Source organism: Lygodium microphyllum, chromosome 5 (genome assembly GCF_053477565.2).
Source record: "Lygodium microphyllum isolate KBCC chromosome 5, Lygodium_microphyllum_v1.1.10, whole genome shotgun sequence".
Lineage (NCBI taxonomy): Eukaryota > Viridiplantae > Streptophyta > Polypodiopsida > Schizaeales > Lygodiaceae > Lygodium > Lygodium microphyllum.
In genome coordinates this window covers 140,972,009-140,995,868 of record NC_141139.1, presented here as the reverse complement: position 1 = coordinate 140,995,868, position 23,860 = coordinate 140,972,009, and the positions used below count along the sequence as shown (strand labels likewise).

The 23,860-nt window shown below is 40.3% G+C and overlaps 1 protein-coding gene across 4 annotated transcripts in view; it reads left to right on the top strand.

Moving 5' to 3' along the window:
- The window catches only part of LOC148036462 (uncharacterized), a 69,921-nt gene extending 53,381 nt beyond the window's left edge, over window positions 1-16,540 (top strand). For all 4 annotated transcript variants that reach the window (XM_087678443.1, XM_087678442.1, XM_087678441.1 and 1 more), the window contains 6 exons: window positions 1,738-1,852; window positions 1,976-2,125; window positions 2,838-2,948; window positions 3,093-3,263; window positions 3,390-3,449; window positions 15,958-16,540. In XM_087678443.1, the coding sequence (XP_087534569.1) occupies window positions 1,738-1,852; window positions 1,976-2,125; window positions 2,838-2,948; window positions 3,093-3,263; window positions 3,390-3,449; window positions 15,958-16,086 (736 nt within the window). In that variant the 3' untranslated portion in view covers window positions 16,087-16,540. The remainder of the gene's footprint in view (window positions 1-1,737; window positions 1,853-1,975; window positions 2,126-2,837; window positions 2,949-3,092; window positions 3,264-3,389; window positions 3,450-15,957) is intronic.
- The last annotated feature ends 7,320 nt before the right edge of the window (window positions 16,541-23,860 follow it).

The window sequence follows — 23,860 nt, the reverse complement described above, 5'->3', positions numbered from 1 at the left end:
GTGTATGGATTTCTGCCAGACAGTGACTCCACACACAACCAGCGAACAGAGAGGGGTGATAGATCATAGTCCAGAGAGCTGAGGAGATCAGAGCAGCACACTGTCCAGAGATATAGGGATACCAAATATAGATGCTACACTAGAGAGAGATGAGGGAGATCCGCTTGTGACATGAGTAGCACATGATACAGCTGAGCGATCAGTCCAGATGATACACTAGAGAGAGATGAGGGAGATCTGCTTGTGACATGAGTAGTACATGATACAGCTGAGTGATCAGTCCAGATGCTACCCTGTACTATTTCATCAGGGATGTATGACATGTTATACTTGATCCTTACTAGGTGGAACTAGATATCTGTATATCATTCAGCCATGCAGCTAGACATGTATTGCTTGATCCTCCTATCCATCAACATTGTAGATGGTTTTGTCTCATAAGCCAATTTTGGCATTAGAAGATGTTAATATATCTTTCTTTTTGAAGGGGTGAGGTCCAATGGGGAAAGTATTTCATGCTCACATCATAGAGGGCCATAGCTTAAAAGTGTTAGTGTGTGGAGGCTGACTTTGAGAAGTTTTGATAAACAAGCTTCTTCTTAAATTGTGGTTTTCTTGGGGAGATGTCTGGTGGGTGTCCTCTCTTATGGGGTGCTGCTTGCAAGGAGAGGCATTGCTTTTTCAGTTGTTGATGTTGCAACAATGCAATGCGCCAGTCCCTTACGTTTTATGGTTTTGTCCTTTGGCCCGTGCCTTTCTGGATAGATTGTGAGCATATTTGAGGGATTGTTTCCTTTTCCATAGATTTCACAAAGTATTTTGGGATGTTTGGGATCTTGCCTTCTGTTTTGAGGGGCTCTTTTCACTTTTTTGCTCATCAGATTCTTGCTCTCTGGACCATCTAGAAATCTCAAAATGATATGGTCTTTGGTTACTCATCTATTTGTTTCTTTTACTTTTTAGGATATCTCTAGAGGCAGCAGCAGTCTTTGAATGACTGCTTTAGACTCCACAACATTTATCAAACTTCAAACAAGTCTCTCTCTTCTTCAATGCTTTTGATATTACACTATGTTCACACTGAACATCAATTTCTTTGTACATTGGTATAATATAATTCAGTTGTTTCATTTTAAAAAAGTGTGTATAGGCATATGGGGATATGGGGAAGGTCCAGCGTGCTAGTTGAATTGGATTGGGAGTTCAATTTTTGGGGTTTTGTTTTGGTTTTCTTTTGGGTTGTTGGCAGTATACTACTCTGGATTGTATCTTTATAACTCATTGAGCTCATAGTTAGCCAGTGTGGCAGATTGTCCTATCCTATTTTTTTAACTTTTTTTTTTTTGGCTTCAGCTTATATGTTCTTTCTATGTTTAAACTTTCTACTTTTGCTTGGCTTCAGCTAATGAAAATTTATCTTAAAGCTTAGTTTTTCAGCTGAGGTGGATTTCATTGAATTTTTCTCTTTGTGAAGAAAGGTATTTCCTTTGTCTTCTCTTCAAGGCTCAAAGTGTACTGATTTTACCTGACTACTTGTGCCAACTTTCTTGCAATTGTTTTCATGTGGCTATTGGCAAGTCTTTTCTGTAGTGTGTGCTGCACCGTGCACATAATAGTCAGCTGAGCAAAGTGTTATAAATTATGCAGTATCCTGATGCTGATATTTGCCGTACCTTGCAGAAGCAACAAGTGTGAAGTACAGGCCTTTCACCAATAATGGTATTTTGATGTTTGCAGAGTAAATTTGGCTTTTGATGATGCAAAGGATATGGCCTGGGAGTTTGCAAAGAAGCTGTCATTTTTGCCATCTGCCACTGAAAACTTAATCCAAAAGAGAGACCTTTCAGCAAACGTAAGATTTACCAACATTGCACCTGTCCATAATGTGGAAAAAAAAAAAAAACAAACTGGTGTTGCCATTTTTAACATTGGCTCTCATGCACGGGTCTGAAAATTTTTCATTTTTTCATCACAGGTTGATGATGCTTTTGACAGGGCTGCTGCTGCTGCTTTAGACCAGGCTTCTATTCCAACTGAAGTTGCACAATTTGAGGCCTTGCGTCGAGAATTGTTGCAGCTTGACTCTCACATCCGTGCTTGTGCTGGAGAGGGCTCTTTGGAAAGTGTATGTTGGAACCCCTGTAAAACAAACTTTACTCAATGAAACACTTTGTTTGAAATGCTCACTCTTTAACTTGAAAATATTAAGTCAAAATATGTGCTAGAAGGCCAATATTTAGAATGCTTTATTTAAGGCTTTCTAAAGGCAGGTAAGAGGAGGTCATGACAATTACATGCAAAAATTCTGTGCAGTCTGAACAGCTAGTAACATGAAATCTGCATAAATACTGACCTTATAAAGTCTGATAGTGCAACAAGTACAAAATGAGTATAGGCTTCTCAAAAGAGGGACAAGGGACAGCAAATATGCAATGATTTGTAATCTTGCTGAGGTTGCAGTGATGAATGAAATGTGCCTTGTTTCAAAGTGAAGGTCATATGAGGTCGTTGATTGGATATGAAGGATTAGTTAAAAGTACATCTAATATGCTTTCTTTGGGGTGATAAGGAGGGAGGGGAGGGCTGGAATGATTAAACAAGCTGTCTGTCAATATTAGAACGAGAAGATGCAATAGGGGTCATAGACACTAAGGCATTGGTTTTTATCAGTGATGTGCTGCTAAAAGTTGGGTGACTCATAATGTATGTTATAAGGTTTTTGTTATCTATCATAATGACTGGCAGAGCAAACTGAAGTGGTAGACAGCTTTTCAACAAAATGCTGTTAGTGGTGTCTTGTAGTGCTCACAGTAGAAATATTGATGTAAACTACCCAGGGAGAAGATACCATTAGAAGCTTATCTCAGATTGACAAAACTGCTGAGGAGAAAGGAAAAATATGGGATTTTCTCAGCAAGTCATCCAGAAAGTTTAAAAATGCTAGTCTGGTAAGTGTTTAAAGCTGTGGAAGCTTTCAATAGCTGTGAGTAACTCAGATATATACATAACAGATTTTCTATTTTACAGGACGTGTTGAAAGGAACGCAGATTCTTGCAACAGATGTATACATAACAGATTTTCTATTTTACAGGATGTGTTGAAAGGAACGCAGATTCTTGCAACAGATGTAGTTGTAGCGGTGACCCTTTTAAAAAGCAGTATGTCAGGGCATGAATTGACAGAAAGAGAGAAGAAAACTTTGAGAAGAACTTGCACAGATTTAGCATCAGTTATACCAATAGGTTTCCTAATGCTTCTCCCTGTAAGTTAATCTTCTCAAGTTACAATGTTTATGGCCCATTACAATCTTGATAACAAAAATTTTACCTGTGATGTTGGAAAGGTTGTTGGTATCGTTTCTTAGAATTTCCTAATTTGGTACTTGTAGGTCACAGCTGTTGGGCATGCAGCTATGCTTGCGGGAATACAGAAATATATCCCTGCTCTGGTAATACATCTATCTTCAAGAGAGTTGCTTCTTTTGAGTTAGACCCAAACAATTTTAAAATCATCAATTTACATGTTGGTGAAGCATTCTAGCATGAAATGTCAATAAGCCAGACATATCATTGCAGGCGTGAACTTTGAAGGTTGTGAAAAGATTTCCCTTTCCTGAGTTCATTCTTTTTTAGTATAGTTAGAATGTCAGAAGGGCTACAAACAGCCAGAGATATCATTGCAATCATGAACGCCGCGAGAAAATTTCATTTTCTTCCCCAGGCAAGAGATTCCTCCCATAGTGTAATGTCTTAAGGGCTACAAACTCCTCTAAAAGACAAAAACAACTACTTATTTAATCATAGGCTACATCAAGGTGTGGACTTTTTTACCCCTGCTTTTCCTCTAACATCCTCTCCATCACTACCTTATGGCCTGGGGTAATGGGCAGCTTTACAAAAGCCTGTAGCATAGGAAATGGCAATCGTGACAAGAACACACAAACTACTACTCCAGCATTAGGTCAGTGACTTTTTGTGCACTAAATCATTGATTCTGGTATGCATGAACATCAGTGTCAACCATGGCAAGCGTTTGGCCATTGCAGGTCTCTGATTGAGACCTAATTCCTTCAAAACTATTCCAAATGATGGAGTACAAGGATGATTGTGATTCTTACTTGCTGGCCCCATCAACAGAATCGCGAGGAAAACTGCCTTGTCAACTACATATGCTTACTGTCACGGCACATGTTCTAACCATGGGCTAGTATAAGCTGGTCAAACTATCTCTATTGCCTGCACATATGTTGGGAGCACCACTATCCACTACCCAATCATCTACTGGATTAGATGGATTGTTAGTAGGTCTTGTATGACATCTTATGCTGCCTTGGAGTGAAATGGAGCATATCATGAACTTGCTTTGTGAAAATGACAACTTCTGATGCCTGAGACACAACTGCTTGCTGGTATGGATCTTCATGCTTAGTTACCTCAGCAAAAATATTGAAATCGAGGTAGAGTGAGAGGAAACAATGAGCAGAAGAGAGAATGAGATGAGATAGAGCAGACACACAGTTTGTGTAAGTGTACCTTCACTAATGCAAGAGTGAAAAGAAAGGTGCAAGCCCTAAGGTATATGACCTACACCCAATGTGGGTGATTAAATGGGTAAAAAACCCCTCCCATGCAAGAGGCTAAAAAGTGCTCATTGAGAGGAAACAATGAACAGAAGAGAGAGTGAAATGAGATAGAGCAGACCCACAGTTTGTGTAAGTGTACCTTCACTAATGCAAGAGTGAAAAGAAAGGTGCAAGCCCTAAGGTATATGACCTACACCCAATGTGGGTGCTTAAATGGGTAAAAAACTCCTCCTACGCAAGAGGCTAAAAAGTGCTCATTGAGAGGGTGCATTTGTTGGAAATGTTCGTCGAAGTGCTCCATGTGAGCACTATTTGCACATTTGTATTTACATGTGCATTAAATAATTATTTTGTATACATGCATGTGAACACAATTCAATGGACATGTATATGTGATGTCAACACATGCATATGAATACACCTCTAGCCAAATTTTATTCTTGAGAAAGGTAGATTTTTCTGGAAATATCAAGAAATCTCTAGAAAAAGTGACACTCGTAGTCACACCAAGAATTGTCTAAAAAGTAGTGGATATTTGTAACTTTGCTGAAGGCCTATAAAAGGACCTTTGTTGTGACATGTAATCAGTCATTCCATCTAATCAATTGAATGACATTCTATCATTGTGCCTCTCTTCATTCGCTATGCCCAAACATGTCTTCATTTGGTATCAGAACCTTCTCAGCCTTCACAAGTGTTGATAACATAGCTTCCTCAATTTGCTGTTCTTTGTTCCTGTTCAATTGCTGGCTGCCTCTGTGCACCTGTTTGCTACTCTCTCCACATGTTTACTGTCCTTGCAGCCTGTCAACTGTACCTGCAGTCAGCACCAGTCCCTTTGTGGTTGACTACTAATCCAGTACTTGATATTTGCTATTGTGGATTGCTCTTTGTGCCTGTCTCGTATCATATCTGCCAATTTTTTCCTACCTGCCCACCAATATGCTGTCGTCTCCTGCTGTCCACTGCTGTATTCTCTTCACAACTTAAAATATTTGTCATCTACTTGCTATCTCATAATCACCTGTTTGCTGCCTTTGATTCCTCTTTATTTCACTTCTCTCAACATTGCTCTTCAGCAAATCAGCAAGTTGTTGCACCTTTTCTGTACTGACTTTTTCTATCGAAGTAGACAAAGACAACGAATGCAAAGGGATTTGCTGCCATCTACACCTCTTCAGCAGTGGAGGTGAAAGTCTGTGCTCGCAAGGCACAAATGGGCGTTTGTTGCATAGGAATCTCACATTATTGGTAAACACACACTTCACATCAGAGTTTGTCTTTCAACAAGTATCTCTGATTCTGTCCAAAGTGCATATCGAAGTTTGTGTGCACATTGGAGTTTGTCTTCACCTCTATCATTGATTCTATCTTGTGTGCACACTCTTGGTGTGCTGTCTTCATTCTCGGCTTTGACTTTGTTTAAGAGGAGAATCTATATTGAAGTTGTATTATCTATTGTCACCATATTTTGGTAGTGATTTGTGCGAACACAATTATGGCTATTGGGGCACTATTTTTGCTCTCTAGGAGGCTTTTTCCCTTGGCTTTGTATATATGCCTATCCACTTTAGGGCATTCTTAGTCTTGTAAATCTTCTCTATTGATACCTATAATATACTTTGTATTGTGCTCTCTCGATCTTATTCTTCTCCAAGTTGTATGTGTGCATTCCTCCACCCTAATTCCAATAGTTAGTATTAGAGCGGGCTTTGACCTCTTGGGCAAAGTCGTCAATACCCTTTGTGTGATTTTCTCAGATTGGGATGAGGTTTGACAAGCGTTCGTAGGTCACAGATATTGAGGGCAAGCTTGTAAGGGCTTGGCATCATCTGATTTTGCTTTGGGTTCATTTTGTTCTCTATTTGCACTATTGTTAGTATTATGTAGGATATTTCATCCTTTTGTATAGAATTTTCAATAGCTATCAATTCTGTGTAAGAGCCCTTACAGTCTCCTTTGTACTATGCTACATAGCACAAGTTGATTTTGTGCATATTTTTCTCTACACGAGTAATTTTTGCATCAAGTACATTCAATGGCCATAGCTAGCAACAATGACGTATTTCGTATGTTGGTTATTGAGGACAAGTTGGATGGAACCAATCGTCGATTGTGGGCTCATATGATGCATTGTGTGTTGAGCTAAAAATACACTAGCTTTACTTAAATAGCCCCAAAACATGCTTAATTAAGGAAAAAACCTTGTTTATTTAAAAAGAAATGCGTTCCCAGAGAGTGTATGTATCCCATAAGCACAAACCCACTTGGGAGGGCCCAAACTTTCTATAAATAGGTATGCTGCCCTCCATTTAGCTTTAATCTCGTTTTTGCAAGTTTCATCCACACCCCGTTCATGGTCGGAGGACATCGCAGTCCAAGCTGTCCATTGGAGTCTTTACTCATCTGGCACCTGTTTCTAGCCCTCTGTCATCAATTTGCTGCTGTTTTCAGCTAGGCAACTGCTGCTGTTTATCATCTAGTTGTTGTAAAACTTGCCATGTTAGCATACTGCTGCATTTGCAGGCCGCAGCTGCTGCCCTATAGATTCCTTCTCCTCCAATTGTCACCATCATTTTCTCAACCTATCATTGCTGTTTTCTCTCTCCTGCAACATGCGTCTGCTGTTTTCTCTCTCCTCCCATGTGCGTTTGCTGTTTTCTCTCTCCTGACCTGTGTTTTTAGTATTTCTCTCTTTTTGCACTACCATCTGCATTAGATCCAGCCTTCCTTGGCTGGGTTTGTTGGTGTTTAACATCCGGAGGCTATCTTGCTGCGGTTTGGGATCCGTTAGGAGTATGGCATACTCTCCAGCTCATTACCCCTACCCTGATCCTTGAGATACAAGAGTTTGAGATACAATATTCAGTCATTGCATAGTGTGTTTATTGCATGAGCATTGTATATTCAATAATCGTATCACTTCATTCATTCTCTGTTTTCATTGTCTCTCAGTTACCCTAACCCTAACATTGTTCTTCTATCAATCTATGCTTTGTCGTACAATGTTATTTGTGTTTCTGTGTTAGGGTATTTTCTTCACATGATATTAGAGCCGTGTTCTTTGAGAGAAACCTAGGTCCTTTTTTTTCCAAGAAAAGAGAATTCTATTAATAACACCTCGGAGAAAGTTCCCCTAAGATAAATACAAAGTACAAGAAACTCTATGAAGAGTAACTAAGTACATCAAAGATACAATGGTTGTGTAAACAACCAATCTCGTGGGCTAAAGTGCCAGACTATCTGAGGGGTAGTGTGAAAGAAGGTGTCTGAATCCCAAATCCTCAGGAAAGCCTCTCTTTTCTTCCTCATCCTCTCAAAGCTGCCTTGCAACCTCTCCCATCTCCCACGGAGAGTATGGACTATCTTTGTCCAAATCCTCGATAAAGACTCCCAGTGGGTATATCCTGAAGATCAATGACCTGGCTACATCTCGTTGTCCATATGTACCAAGCTATGATACTGGAAATCAGCTTTCATCTGTGACAATGTCCTTGAGTCCACTGTGTCTGTGAGTAGTCTTGGGTATGGATCTTGCTCAGATGCTGTCCAATGATGAGAAAAGAAATGCTCCCTTGAGTGTCCTCATAGCCGCATGCTGGACCTCTGTCTGTGACCCAAGCTGCAGCCCCCCATGTCGCCACCATGGACTCTGCTGTACCATGGAATACTATCCTAAGAGCTCTCCTCCAAATCTATTGGACTCCGACCTCAAAGGGAAGTCTGGTAGTAACATAAGTTCTACTCCAAGGATCATCTTGGACTGGTTTGCAAAAAGTGGAAAATGCAAAGAAGGGCAAGTGGCACCACTGTAAGAATCCGTGTCACTACATTGGAGAGTGTAGAAAATGGCTTGCAAAATGAAAGAAGACTAAAGACTCAAGTGTGGTAGTTTCCTTAGCTGAATGTTCTACTCTAATTTGAAGAGGCCAATCATGCCATTTCAGATGCTCAGTCCTTCCTTGTATGCATTTATAATCCAAAAGAAGGAAAGGCCCTTCACACTTCATCCACCCTTCATGTATGATGCATGGTATTTTGATAGTGGTGCTACTAAGCATACCACTTCACATAAAAACTTACTAGATATCCAAGGATCAGCTCCATTTGAAAAACGGTAGAATGTGCTAATAACATTTCTTATCCAGTCTAGGGCATTCGACGCATTGTAATCATTGTAGCTAAAAATAGATGTTTAAGATGTACTCTTATGTCCTGGTATTTTGTCTGTATCTTGTATTGCCTTAGCTGTTATTTCTAGCAAGATAAGTGCATGGCTTGAGACCTTGAGAAGGGGAATATTATTGTAATATTAGGGTCACATCTTCAAGGCTTGTATAAACTAGTCTGCTGATCATTTCGAGGGAGGCAAAAGCATTTGCCACCATCTCTATAGGAGAGCTAGTGATTGCAAATCTCTAGCATTCCCACTTTTGTCACTACAAGAGTTTGCAGCTACTACAATGATTGTAGATGGTGAACGATCTTCTAGACATTGTGGAGGCCTCCCAACAATAGTAGCTATCCGAAGGATGGGTTCTTGGGAAATGCATTGTAAACCATTTGTAAAGGATGAATTGTTAAAGCCTTGAAGAATTTGGAGCCCATGCCCATCAACCTTTATAGCTCTATACAAAAACTAAATATTCTTGTGTATTTGGCTTGAAAATCAAATTTAATGTAACTCTAACATTCAAAGGCTTTACAAGTAGGATAGAAAATGAGTCTGTGAAAAGAATTAAAATCCTCATAACGGATGGGGAAGTGAATATTTGTCAAATTCTCTTGAAAATTTCCTTAAGTTTAAGGATATTAAGCATCAATGTGTCTCTAGGTATATTCCACAATAAAATGTAGTAGTGAAAATGAAAAATTGAACCATCATGGAAATGACTCAATATATGATAAGGATATGTTGTGTCGAGTGTTGTGTTGCGACCAGTGTTTGCAGTCGCCCTGTGTCAGAAAGCACGAGAGTCTATTGATTCACCTCTCAGCCACGCTAAGGAAGATTCAGGAACAATGCGTGCCTAGCATCCTGCCAGCCGTCGATTTCTCATGAGTTATACTAATTTATAATTCACTTACTAATTGCCTTGTTCCCACTTTCATTCCTAAGCCCCCCGAACCCCGTACGGGCACCCAAGGCCTCGGATGGTCATCTCTCGTGCTGTTTCCCCATAAGTTACATTCATTAATGTAACAGGATACTTCGCAGAAACTATGGTTAGATCCTAAGCAAAGGTCCAACTAAAGCTTTAAAAATAGTGACTCCATTCCAAGCATGTTTTGGTCATGAACCAGACTTTGAGCTGATGTCCTTTTTTTCTAGCCCCAAATGGATTCACCAGTAGCAATTGGAGCATTCAAGACTGTAATCTTTCTGAGAAAGTGCATCAGCAGCAATTGTTAGCTTCCCAAGGTCAAGAATATGCAGTCCCCTTCACCAAGATGGTCTCTAGGAAATAGCCCCAAAAGCATGTAGCAGCAATCCAACCCCTCTCCCCAACAACTCTCGATTGCAAAAACGAGATTTCCTTCTCTCCTTCAGCCCAATTCAGCCTTTCCAAACTTTGGATAGGACGCTTTGCCAAGTGGCAACCTTCCTTATTAATATTAAATTAGCTTCCACAATATTAATTCTAAGCTTTGTATATGGCAATAAAGGCACACCAAGAGGCTCAGTATCAACCATATTAAATCTGTCAAGTACTTTGCTGATGTACTTGTCCTCTGAGAGAAACAAGAAGTGTTGTCCTCTATCTCTTTTAATGCGCATGCCCAAAATGTGTTCAACTGCTCCCAAATCTTTCATTGAGAAGGCTAAACTCAGCTGCCTTTTAAGAGCATTTAAAGTACTCTTATGCTTTCCTACAATCAGCATGTCATCCACATACAAGACCAGCACAATAAGGCTTTCATCATCTGCCTTTTTAGTGTACAATCAGCATGTTATCCACATACAAAACCAGCACAATGAGGCTTTCATCATCTGCCTTTTTAGTGTATAAGTGATGATTTGCATGATTGTGTTTAAATCCACCCATGGCTGAGCATAAAAGCATCAAAATTTTTATACCACTATCTAGGGGCTTGTTTTAGTACATATAAGCTACATTTCACCTTACAAACTAAATGCTCTTTGCCTGGAATAGCAAAACCTTCGGGGTGTTTCATGTACAATTCTTCATCCAAGTCACCATGAAAAAAAGTAGTCTTCACATCCATCTGATCCAACTCTAAATCCAAGGATGTAGTGAGAGCAAACTAAACATGGAGCGTAGTCATCTTCACCACTGGTGAAAAAGCCTCTTGGAGGTCTATGCCTTCCTTTTGTGTATAGCCCTTAGCAACCAAGCGTGCCTTGTACTTGGGCTTCCCATCAATACATTTCAGCTTGTAAACCCATTTATTAGGAATGGCTTTCCTATCCTTGGGCAAAGGTACAAGCTCTCATGTGTTATTCGCATACAGAGACTTCATCTCTTCTTGCATAGCAAGCTCCCACTTTCTCTTGTTTTCACGTGATTGTGCCTGTCTAAATGTCAGAGGCTCACCTTCATTGGTCAATAAGATACAATCCAAAGATGGTTAAAACAACACGTGTAGACCTTCTTAACCCAATGATCTGTATCGTTAGGCAATGGGTCTACATCCTCAAGTATATGCATACCATCACCTGGTGGCTGATTTTCAGCATTTTCTTGCTGTTGTAACCTATTTTCAGCATGTTCTTCTTGCTGTCTTGTTCCATCCTATGCATCTATTTGCTGTCCATTATCTTTTGGTTGTAGCACAATAGGTTATTGCTCATTTTCAGCATCAAAAGGAATAAAATCTTCAGCTAATGGTTGCTGAATGGCTGGTTGTTCATACCAAAATTTGACATTCTTTTTGTCAAGGTTACCATGTGTAGCATTTTTCAGCAACTTTGCCTCATTAAATACTACTTCTTGGTTGCGTACTATCTTCTTGTCGTGAGGAAGCCAAACTCTATAACCCATCTCTCCCTCATCTCCATATCCCATGAAGATGCCCTTTATGGATTTCGTGTCTAGTTTAGTCCTCTAATCTACAAGAACGTGCACAAAGGCATCACAACCATAGACACACAAATGGTCATATGAAGCAGGTTTGCCAGACCAATCCTCTTTAGGAATGCCATTTTCCAATGCATGATCGGGAGAGCGATTGTATACATGGAATGCAGTTTTAAGAGCCTCTCCCCAGAATTGTTACGAGAGATTAGCTGTGGACAGCATGCATCTAACTCTCTCACAAAGTGTGCGATTATCTCTCTCAGCCACGCCATTTGATGCAAGATTGTAAGGGGTTGTCAACTCCCTCTTAATGCTATGCATCTCACAAAACTTTTTGAACTCGTTAGAAACATACTTGCCTCCATTATCCGTTCTTATAGCTCTTAACTTAAGGCCATTCTGTGTGGTAACAAAAGCATGAAACCTTTTAAAGGCATCCAATACTTCCTTTTTGCTCTTTAACACATATATCCATGACTTTCCAGTGAAATCATCAGTAAAAGTGACAAAGTATCGTTCACTCCCATGTGAATTAACAAGCATAGTGCACACATTAGAGTGTACTAAATCAAGAGCATTGGACTTCTTAACGACACCAGAGTAAAAAGGAGACTTCACATGTTTTTCACATATGCAATCATTACAAAAGTCAAGACCAGAGCTTTTCACATGAAGTCTCCCTCAAAAGAAGAGAACTTGAAGGCCTTTCTGGCTCATATGACAGAGTCCTTTATGCTAAAGTTTCATCTGTGAATGAACTTCAGCCACAACCAAGAACTTGCAAGGTAATGCTTTACAATGCAAATAGTACAAAGTCCCCTTTTTGCTACCCTTAACAATTAGCATAGAGCCCTTGTGGACCTTCCAAGATCCACCACCAAAGGTAGTAAAATATCCTCTTGCATCAAGCTGCCCAACTAACAATAGATTGTTCTTTATGCCAAAGTACATATCTGACATCCTTTAAAATCAGCTCTTGGCCATTTTCAAGGACCAGGTGAATGGTACCTATACCCTCTATTTCACATGCATAATTGTTGCCCAAGTAAACCTTGCCTAGGCAACCCGGAGTGTATTCAGAAAATGACTCCAAACAAGAAGTAACATGAAAAGAGGCACCGTTGTCCACTATCCATGATTGGGACATCTCATCATGAGCTGAAAGTAAGGCATCAATCACCTCCTTTTTGGTAATGTGTATATCACCTGCTGTTGTCATAATGTCTACATCATTACATGAGGTTGCAACAAGTATCTCTTCAATGCGAAAGAGCTTTTCAATGACCACACTAGATGCAAAATTTTCCTTTGCAACTTGTTTTGAGGGAGAGCTATCATCATCTTTCTTGTCATCATTCTTTTTTTTCCCTTGTTTCTTTCTTTCTTGCTCTTTCTTATAGTACCAACAATTGGGTTTTTTATGCCCTTTACGTCTACATTGATAGCAAGTAACATCCTGTTGTTTGCCCTTGCTTTTACTCCTACTTTTGCCTTTATTTCTTGCATTACTCCTCTTTTTAGACCAGCCTCTAAGATCATAGCATTAACCACTGCTTTCTCCATTGGACTTTCTTCTTATCTCCTAATTGAGAATAGAGCCCCTAACACCATCAAAGGTTTAAGTAGGCTTGCTGCTTAGTGAAACAACCAAAGACTCCCAACTATCAGGCAGAGTCACCAACAAGAAAATAGACTTCAATTTACCATTGAAGGGCTAGAAACCAGAGTCCCGCAATTGACTCAAAATCCCTGTGAAAGCACTCAAATGCTTCGATGTTGGCTTAGACTCATCCAACTCCATGTTTACAAGCTTGTGCCTGAGATACACTTGATTTACTGGAGTTGTATTTTCATAAGTGTCCATCAACTTTTTCCATATGGCATAAGCCATATCAAGACGCTTAATGTAAGTACATCATTAGATACAACCATTTTAATGTATGCAATAGTCTTGTTGTTGAGTCTAGCCCAATCCTCATCTATCATAGCTGCAGGCTTGATTTCCAAGAGAGCATCATCACAATCCTTGAGAAACAAAATGCCTTGCATCTTGTCCTTCCACAAGTCAAAGCCAGTGCCATCAAACCTCTTGATTTCAAGAAGGGATTTAGTGTCACTGTTGCTAGAAGCATTAGTGGCCATTATTCAGCAAAGTGCCAAGTACCAATGTTGTATTTTATAACAGTAAATATTAGGCTGAATATTGAGCTGATTTCAGCCCAAAATTTCAGGAGATAAGAGCAAGATTTAATCCAAGTTCATGTACAACAGTAGAAGGAATGACTTTCAAGTTTCAACAATATAACTGAGATTTCAGCATATAATCCATGCATACACCACTGCAAAGTGACTCCCACTTTAGCAATATCACCAAAAATACATTTGCAACAATCCCAAATCTGCAAATGATCACTAAGACTACTACACCATGAATATTCAGCAATATATCAACTCAATGGGAGCTACCAAACATGTGAACTGCATACATATGTGCCCAAAAGCACTTTTGATACACAGAAACACCAGAATTCTCTGCAATTTCTTCAAAATCTTGCAAGTGAGAGATAATAAGCTTGAATTTCAGTGCGTACAACACCAAGATTGCTTTAGTAATGTCCCCAATGTACATTCCACACATCAATTTTTGCCAAAATCCACAAATTTCGGCAAAAGCCCCAAATTTTCATTGATCAATCTTCCCCAATTGCATTAATATGTGTTCTTGAGGGCATAAAACAAGCAAATTTAGCAAATTTTTACAGAATTTTGCAAAAGCCCTAAATTTCTTAGGTCCAAATGTGCACCAATGTGAGTGAATTTGGCTCAACTAGGCAAAATTTCGCTGATACATAAAAAGCCCCAAAATTTTCAAGGCCAATGTACACAATATTTGCATTTTCTGGGTCCGATGTCACTGTTATGGATGACCAGCATCAAATCTGGGAAAAGCCCCAAATTTCCGAGCACAAATTTGCATAAAATTGAGAATTGTGCTTGCACGCATGAATTGGGGCTTTAAAAAATGTGCCACATCATCAAAAAGGTCTCACGTGCTGCCGCCTGCCGTCGCCTGGGTCCACACTGTCCGTTGGGTCATGAATGCTGGTCATGACTGTTGCCATGCTGGTCAGACCTGTCTCCGTCAGCCTCCGTGGGTCATCATGTGCTGCGGCCTGCCCATGACAGATTTTTGAGCTGTTGACCGGACACTATTGGCTGCCGCTAACCCGCAAAAGCTGCGCCAGACCAAGCTAACTTGTTGCTTGGTCAAAACGACAATTGGCCTGCTCTCAATGACTGACAGAGAAGGTGAACGGCTTCTTCACACATGCAGAATTGACTCGCACTCTTGGGAAGCACTCACACTCTTGCCAAGAGCTCTAATACCAACTTGTTGAGATGAGTGCACAATGGAGTGCGAGACAGAAATGGAGCAAAACAGTGTTAAGAGTGAGAGTGAGAGAATTCCAATATGAGTGTACCAGTTGAGTTAGTGAAAGAATTCCAAGATGAGTGTACCAGTTGAGTTACGGTACACAAAGAATAAAATGTATTTATATGTCAGGGTACAAATAAGGGTGTGTTCACACCCTTAAGTTTATACACACGGAGATTAAAGGGACTTTACACCCAATAGATAACGCTAATCATAATATACAATAGATCATGTACAAGTTCCACCTCGATGGATGATTACTCCATTGCAGTAACTGAGAAAAGATAAAGTAGTAAGGAATTGAACAGTCAATAGAGAGAGAGATTCCATTTACATTTGGCACTTCTCCAGACAGACTGCAAAGGAATCAAATATGATTGATTGCTTTTAGTAGCTCATTTACAAGTTGAGAACGGTTTGTAATTTTCAATTTACAACAATTCATGAAACCGATGAAAGTTTCTGATAGATAAGAACGTGAGTGTAACATTTAAATATGTGTTAAGAGCTGTAGTGTGGTCACAGTATTACATAAGATACTAATAACCAAAACATGAAAAGTCTTAAGGTATTAAAAATTGTGTCCTAAATGTTTTTGACTTCAAGACCTGATTGGAAATGAAAATTGAGTTATCAAACTGAATATTTGTCTTTAAGTTATGCTATTTCATTTAAGATGCCTGAATGTTTTAAGTAAAAACGAATTAATTTATTACAGGAATATAAGGAGTGTTTTAGCTCAATGCTTTCTGATGACTTTTATCCCAAAAAGGATTATAATACCCAATCATTCTTCAAAGGACTTTGTGATATTAACATAAAGTAGTCTATCTTACTTTACTCATAGGATAATGTGTATCTAGAAGGCTTGAAGAATGCATTGGCTTTTGTAACACAGATTCCCTCAGCATATGCTCCAGAAAGGTTGGAGTTGCTCAAGCAGTTAGAGCAGTTGAGGAAGATGGGTGTGGAGGCTGCAAGAGGAGAGGTAAATTCTTTGCCCGCTTCATTGGACTCCAAGGACTAAAGAGCCCATCCACACTCACGGGGAATCAAGCACAAGGTTTACAGTGGAAACTTGTTCAGATAGGAAATAAATTGATGTCTCATGACTCGACTAACCCCCATATTTAAGATTGGATGGCTTTCCAACTGCTGTCTGATACGGGAAGCTGTAGATTTAAGAATAAAAGCACATGTGCATTTCAACATGTTATCCCTTGGGATGAGGGTGTTTGGATGCATTATCCTTTGCTGAATGGGGTTTAAAGGAACAGGTCATCCATAGAATTATTGGAAAATGGAATTTAAATTCTTTGTTATTTGTAAAGATGTTCTGAGGCGGTATACTTCAGATGTAAAGAGATTACTTTCATTGTAAAGAGAACAATGCCTTGTTAAAAAGAGGCCTGTATCCACAACTTTGACAAAAGTTGTATTGAGAAGGAAGTGTTACAGAAGCTGATGATTATTTGTCATTTATGTGTGTGTGTTTTATTTTGGGTGAAATACGAATTGAGCGGGGGCATATATGGAACTGGCTTTGCTATTGGTGGATGTTGGCTAGCTATCAGGGGTTTGTGTTCCAGTGGCTTTTCTTAAGCACTCCAGATTACTGCTGAAATGATGTATGTGCTTCAAATGTGCTAATTTATAAACTTCTGGGACAAAACAGGATAGAAGCTAACAATACTGTATGTGGTGCCTTTGCTTACACTGGAAATCTACATTCGAAAAAGAAAGTTCTTAATTGAGCATGTTTCTTCTCGTGAGTCTTGTTGTACCTTGGCATTGTTGCTCTCTTGTGAGATATGTGAGCATGTCCACTGGTATTGCCCATCACGATTTTGCTCTAGCTTAGATGGCTACATCTAATAAGAAGGTTGAAGATGAAGCCAAGGAAATGACAACCATGCAAGGGGAGGTATAGAAGAAAATTGAAAGGTGGTATACACGTGCAACTAAGAGTGATGACAAAGCAAATATTTTTAAAAACTTGTCATGGTAGAAATTGGTTGTACAATATCAAGCCTTTTATGTTGCTTGTTAGAGTTTATTCTAGTACTTATATTAGTTAGTAGAGAGAGATTGAATGTTAACAGATGAGAATTGGTTGAAACTTTTTTTTACTCTACGTGACATAGTTTATACTTTGTTGACAATGTAGTTTTAAAGGAAAAATCAATCATTTATCTCAAATGTGGTTCAATTTGTGATGTATTTTGTATCAAGAAACTAATGCTTTCTCTTAATGATATCAATGATTTTGTCATGAAATTCCCACTTGTGGTGATGCCAAGTATCTCTCCCAAGGTGAATTCCATCAAGTATTTAAAATTTGTTCTTCAATAATCTTCTTGAGATCCACGGCTATCTCAATATAACACTATAACTTATATCCTGATTGCTTGCCTCTTGTTTGCTATCATGTTTTACTCCTGTTCAACCTCTTCCACAATATGCTCAAGAGATGGTTGATTTGTAGTTTTAAGCTGATCCACACTTCTTCTTATCACTCTCTTAAATATCCCTACATTATCTTCATCTCTCTTCTGTTTCTCTTTCACAAGTACATTCGTGTTTTGCACTTTTGGTAAATATATGTACACTCAATATGGATCTACTAGTGATTCCCAACCAATCATGTTACAAACATCTAGCACATCTAAAAGACAATACTTCATGGTCACAATATGGGTTGTACCAAACATCAATAGATGAGATCAAATAGCCTCTCTAGAATAGGCTAAAATTTCTAAGCAAAGAGCTAGAAGACAATTTGAACATAGGTCGGGTCTATATCCATTCACTCTAGAAAATAATTTAATGTACTCTCAAGGCTCGATTTTCACGTTTCCAAGGTGGGTACATTCGAAGTGAGGAGGCAAAGCTCTATAAAAGAAGCCATTGCATTCTTAGTTTTTGTAGTATCATAAAGATGAAACTATGAGTGGTTTTTTACATGCTATTGTTAACATTGAGCCTAAGTATAATTAACTACGTATAAGAGGTCTATATGAGAATCATAAGTCAAGGTTGAGTACATTTACAAGAGTTGATACAATCAATGTCCATATCTCGCACAAGAAGGAAAGCGAACAAAGACAATTGTTAAAGAACAAAATGCCAAAATGATAAGAAAGATCTATGCATGGTGATATGAGGCTAGGCATAAGCACTTAACACACATGGAATATATAGTATTATGCTAGCATGGTAGATAGTTTGGCATGGTACTTTTCAAGAATTCATAATTATTGGGAATTATCATTGGCTTGTATTGTATTGCATTTTAATGTTTTATATAGTGTGGTAAAAATGAAGTCAGCTAACAGTTAACTTACCTAGATATTTAGTATTCATTTTGCTAATATATTGGTTATTTGTATAGCAACATTCAAAAAAATATATAGCTTGTTAACCTATGCCAACACTAAACAAAGATAATCATGATTCTTAAAATATGACTTAATAATGTCAATTTATTACAGCAATTGGTTTTATATATTAAATTGAATATTAAAAATGTCCTATCATCTTCATTATTAGCCATGAAGCAAAAAAGGATACCTATCTCAAAACCACAAAAGCTGATTATTTTTGTTTTTCATAAACTTTTAAGCTACACTTTTGTGATAGAAAAAAATTAGTATTAAAATGTGTGTTTAAAAAGATCAATAGCGAAAAAACAAGAAATTGCATTAAACTATATGTGTGTTTAAAAAGATCAATAGTGAAAAAAGAAGAAATTGAAATAGACAAAAGTAAAAGCCCTTGAGCAACTTCAACAATGCTAAGAAGTGAGCCAACAACAATGACAATGCTTGTGAAAACCATGTTCTCCATGCAGGAGTGATGGAATATAAAATTGTTCTTAGATTTTGAGGAAGACACAGCTAAAGAGTGCAAAGGTCCCAATCTAATACGTATAAGGTTGTCATAGATAAATTGCTCTATTAAATCAAGGACTGCTAGTGAGAAGGAGCAATATGAGTTTAGGCTCAGAAGAGAACTCCTATTATTGTAGCCCATATGGTTTTATTTTTCACAAGAAAAAACGTGCTTATTATATTACCTAGAAGACTTTACAATGAAGTTTATGTGCTCAAGAGCTTGGCTAGAGCTGATACAAGGTCATGTTGAGATCATATATTCAAGCCTCTAAAGGTGGTCTAGGGGGAATGGGAATATAAGCCATGGAGGAGACTAATGCCACTTGGGGTTGCTTGCTTACATTGTGAATAATAAATCATGACCACCCTAGGTACATAAGAAGTGGTGTGGGAGCTCCTTGTGAGCTGGAGAGTCATGCTGCATCTGATTCCATTAGCTACAGAGAGAGTGGATGATCAAGGTTCAGAGCTTTGCCAAAGTTTCACTGCCCAATACCAACTGCTAGTGTGCCTTCCAATTGTGCCAAGCTGTGAGGATTCCAATAATCCCCCATTCCTATGATTGCTCACTAGTCAACTCTAGTACCTACCTGATGGGCAATGCCTCCAAACTAACCACAACACAAGCACCTACCTTGATAAGAAGAATGGTAACAAAACCTAAGCTATGCACCACACCACAAAGAATGCAACATGCTCATCTCCACACCAACTACATTGCGTCACAAGATTAGAGGCAATGCTTTGGAGTTTCCAAGCGATGAATTGGACAACACAATTGCAAACTCAATCCTATTATATTTGGACAAGCCAACTCCCAATTGCCAAGCCTCCATTTGCTAGTATCCATAGGAAATAAGAGAGGGCCTCCAACTATCCCACACCTATTGCTAGGTCCTCGAAAAGACTAGGTAATGTCATGTTCATCCTAGTATCTAGTACCCGAGGGTGGTCAATCATGTCCTCTTGCATTAGGGATGTGCCTCCCAACAATGTGTGTTGTGTAGGCCAAGAAACCATGAGGCTTCTTGGCAACCACAAAATGGCCAGCCAAAGCTAGTCATTGTGGTCCCACTCCACCTTATCAAGGACCGGGCTCTTTGAAACCCATAAGCACTATTCTCGAAACTCACTATAAGGGATGTAGGGGTCTAGTAGCACCTCTTGAAGTCCAACAACACGGATCCTTCTCTAGGGTATAGGTAGTAGCTCCTCCTCTATAGCTGACCTCTATGGAGGGCTAGCCTTTTTCCAATTTGGATTGTGAATAATAACTCGTGGGGGGCCTTGCCGCCCACTCTACTTGCAACCTATAAGGAGACGCCCATTGGCAAAAACCCAGTCGCCCACAGCTCACCAAGTAACATTGGCTCTTGAATGGGGGGGCCAACCAATCTTGAGGGATTGCTACCTCAATATCCCTCCTAATTTCAACTCCATGTTGATAGCCAAATGCTTGTTGTAAGATGGCCTCATCAGCCAACGTGTAAATCTCCCTCCACATTTTGACAATATCAATAGGGCTAACCCAACCCACAGAACATGAGGGTGCTTGTTGATGTGGATCTTGTCTCGATCTCAAATATGGGGATTCTAGACCATTATGTGGCGGTCTCTCTCCTCTTGACAAGACTAGAGGCCTCTGAATTAGGGCCTTATGTAGGCCGTACTACATTGGTAGAGCAAACTACGTAGGAAGGAGGATTTGGGTGGAATGATTTGTGTTGATGTGAAGATCCATCTCAAGGATGGCCTCCACCCCCTGATGAGCCATGGTGTGTACTCCAAAGCTCCTCCTATAGAAGGACCTTCCATGTGTGTCCCTCTAGTGTGAGCCCTTGAACCACCAACTTGCCCAGGAGGGTCTGACTTTGATACCCTAGGGTTGATGATCCCAAACCCCCCTTCCCCCCCCACACCCCCCCCCAAGAGTGATACCAAATAAAGGTTTCCCATGCCATCTTGGCTTGGTAGTCCCTAGACCCATTTGAACCAACCCAAAGAAAATTATGCATGAGGTGATGAAGATGAGCCACATAGGATGAGGAGAAACACTAGTAATAAGCAATGTACTAGGCTATTGCTAAGTGGACTTGGTTGACCACTAGGGCCATGCCGACCACGGATAGGTAGATTATGATTTAGTAGGTCAACTTCCTTCTATTGGAGTCAAGTATGAGGAGAAATTGTTGGGTTGGGGTAATCTCGAGGCCCACCTAGAGACCATGATAATGGACAGCTAGTCTCCTACTCACCCATTTGAAATCCAAGTGGATGCCCCACTCGGTGGTAGACTTTGGATCCATGAGAGAGGCAACTAACTTTTGTCAATTGATTCTCTATGTAGAAGACCTCCAGTGCCAGTCTCAACCTCTCAGAGTCCACTAGCTCTATCTTGTCACTCATTGGAAGCTTGAGGCCATGCAGGCCGATCAACTCAAGTGGAGAAAGTAGAACATCACATTTGCAAAAAGTAGGAAAAGGTTGGGGGCCTAGAGGAGAGCAGACCTATTGGATCGACCTCTCCAAGTGAAATTCTCGCCCCTTGCATCCCCTATGAGTACCCTACTAATGGCTAACCTATACAGGGTTGATAACTCTTTGATCCACTCTTGGGGGAAACCCAATCGTGCCATAGTACCTTTTAGAAAGTCCCAGTCAACACTATCATAGGCCTTCCCAAAATTCATGAGAAGCACTTCCGTCCTCTGGCCTTTATGTTGAGCCCACTCATTATCCTCAAAGAAGGTCAAAACATTGTCTAGGATGCTCCTTTCCTAGATGAAACCTGTTTGTGTGTCATAAATGATGTCTAGGAGAATCGAGCAAAGCTTGCTACCAATCATCTTGGCCAAGGCCTTATAGGCCACTTACAACAAGATGATCGCCCACTATCGATGTGATAGCTCCAAGCGATCTCCCCTTTGGGGATGAGATTGACTAGACTCGCAAACAAGGTGCCTGGTATCCATCCTAAGCTCAAAATCTCCTAAAAAGCCTAAAGTAGGCGCTCCTTCACCACCTCCCAAAAAGTGGCAAAGAAGGCTTTAGATAGCCCATCCTCTCCGGGGCATTTCTGCCCATCCCATGTGTGGAACATCTGAACTAATTCTTTCTCAATGAATGGATTAAGGAGTGCCTATCCCATCATCTTGATCACAAGGGCCAAGTTGCACTCCCACACATGCTGTCTACATTGGAGTGCCTTGTTTGATACTACATCCTACTAAAAAAGAAATTTGTACAAGATGATAGTGACCTCCATCACCTTGCAAGGGTTTAGAGTAGACCCTCCCATGCTGATCATGGAGACTCCGGATCTAGTCACCCGAGGTATGAGGTTGATGCACCAAGACGAGCTCTTTGCACATTGTTGCCCCTTCCGTGCCCAAAATGCTACTGAGCTAGAAGGAGAACCCACAACGCCTATCCTCAAGGCCTGTGAGGGCTACCCACACTCTAAGCTCTTGCATGTTTGAGGTGGGATCTCCATGTGCCACTTAAAGCAATCTATAAATGGTTGCTAGGTCTCTTCGAAGTGCCATGCCCTCCTCTCAACACTGTTTTCGAGCTCGGAGAGTTAACTCTTGGCAAATCTTGCTCCACTCTCATAGAATCTCTGTGACCTACTTTGCAATCTAGTAACTCCACGCCCAATCCCTGGTCCAAAGCTACTTGATTTGCTTCCTCCCCTTTTCCTATCCATAGGTCAAATCTGGAATGTAGTAGGAGCAAGTGTCCATTGTAGAACCAAGCACATCCAGTGTGAGTAGCACAAGCTTAGAGGGTGGTCCCAGCTGGTTGCCCAACCTACCCTCCTTTGAAGCACCCCCATCCCCTAGCATAGAACCTATCCAACCACTCTAGGAGCATGCCACCTAGTTGCTTGTATCCCCAGGAAAACTCCAAAAAATATGTCCATCTGACAACTCAACCACCGCTATGCTAGTAGTGCTAATCTTGCCTCTCCCAGTCACTAAGAGACATGGTCTGCTACTTGGTCTCCCACGACTCATCCACCAAAGTTATTGACTAGGCTCCTAAGTGAGAAGATTGAAGGAAGAAGGTATAGTTCCATCCATCTCGTGGTGCAAGTAGGTGGGCTTTGCCACCCCTCTATTTGTAAACCACAAAGATCCCCACCTCTAAGGGAATTGAAAACTCTATTTGTCTCGCCACTCTCATGTATGACCACATGTCACATCACAAAGACTTATTTCATAAGCTATGCTTGGTGGGGGAAACTCCGAGGAGCTGGCACTATTGCATAAATTGTGGTGGTGTGAAGGGGGAGGTAGGTTGTGGACGAGGAGAGCTAGCAGGTGTGTGGGGGTCCACCCCTTGTGGAAGGAGGTTGCAACTTGAGGGGCTAGGGTGCTGAAGGACCAAGTGAGGGGGTGTGTGGGGGGGGTGAAGGGGGAGGGGGGGAAAGGATTGTGGTGCTGGTTTGGGGGAGGGGGGGTGTGATGCACCTGGACTCATTCACTCACTCAACACGGCACATAAAGGTAACACGATATGTGAGAGCAAGGTATACTCTTATATTATTCAATCAAAGAAATGATACAACATAGGCACATCCCATGACTACACCCTCATGACACTGCACATATGAGGGTTCACCACTGGGTATAGGGAATCACATGTAGAGCGGAAACCAAGTAGGGCTCAGAGTCACTACTACTCCCTATATAGGTGTTTCCGGTAGCAAAGCCATGGTATAGCTACAAAGCCCTTACACTCACCCCCACTTACTAGATTGTTCAACAATCTAAGGGTAGAGGTTATGTGACTCATCCGAGGGTCTTAACACAGCTTCTGTTAACAAGTTGGCCAGTGTTTGTCAATCTAGAACTTGATACATTAGTAGGGTCTTAATGTAGCCTTTACTATTAGACTGGTCAGTGT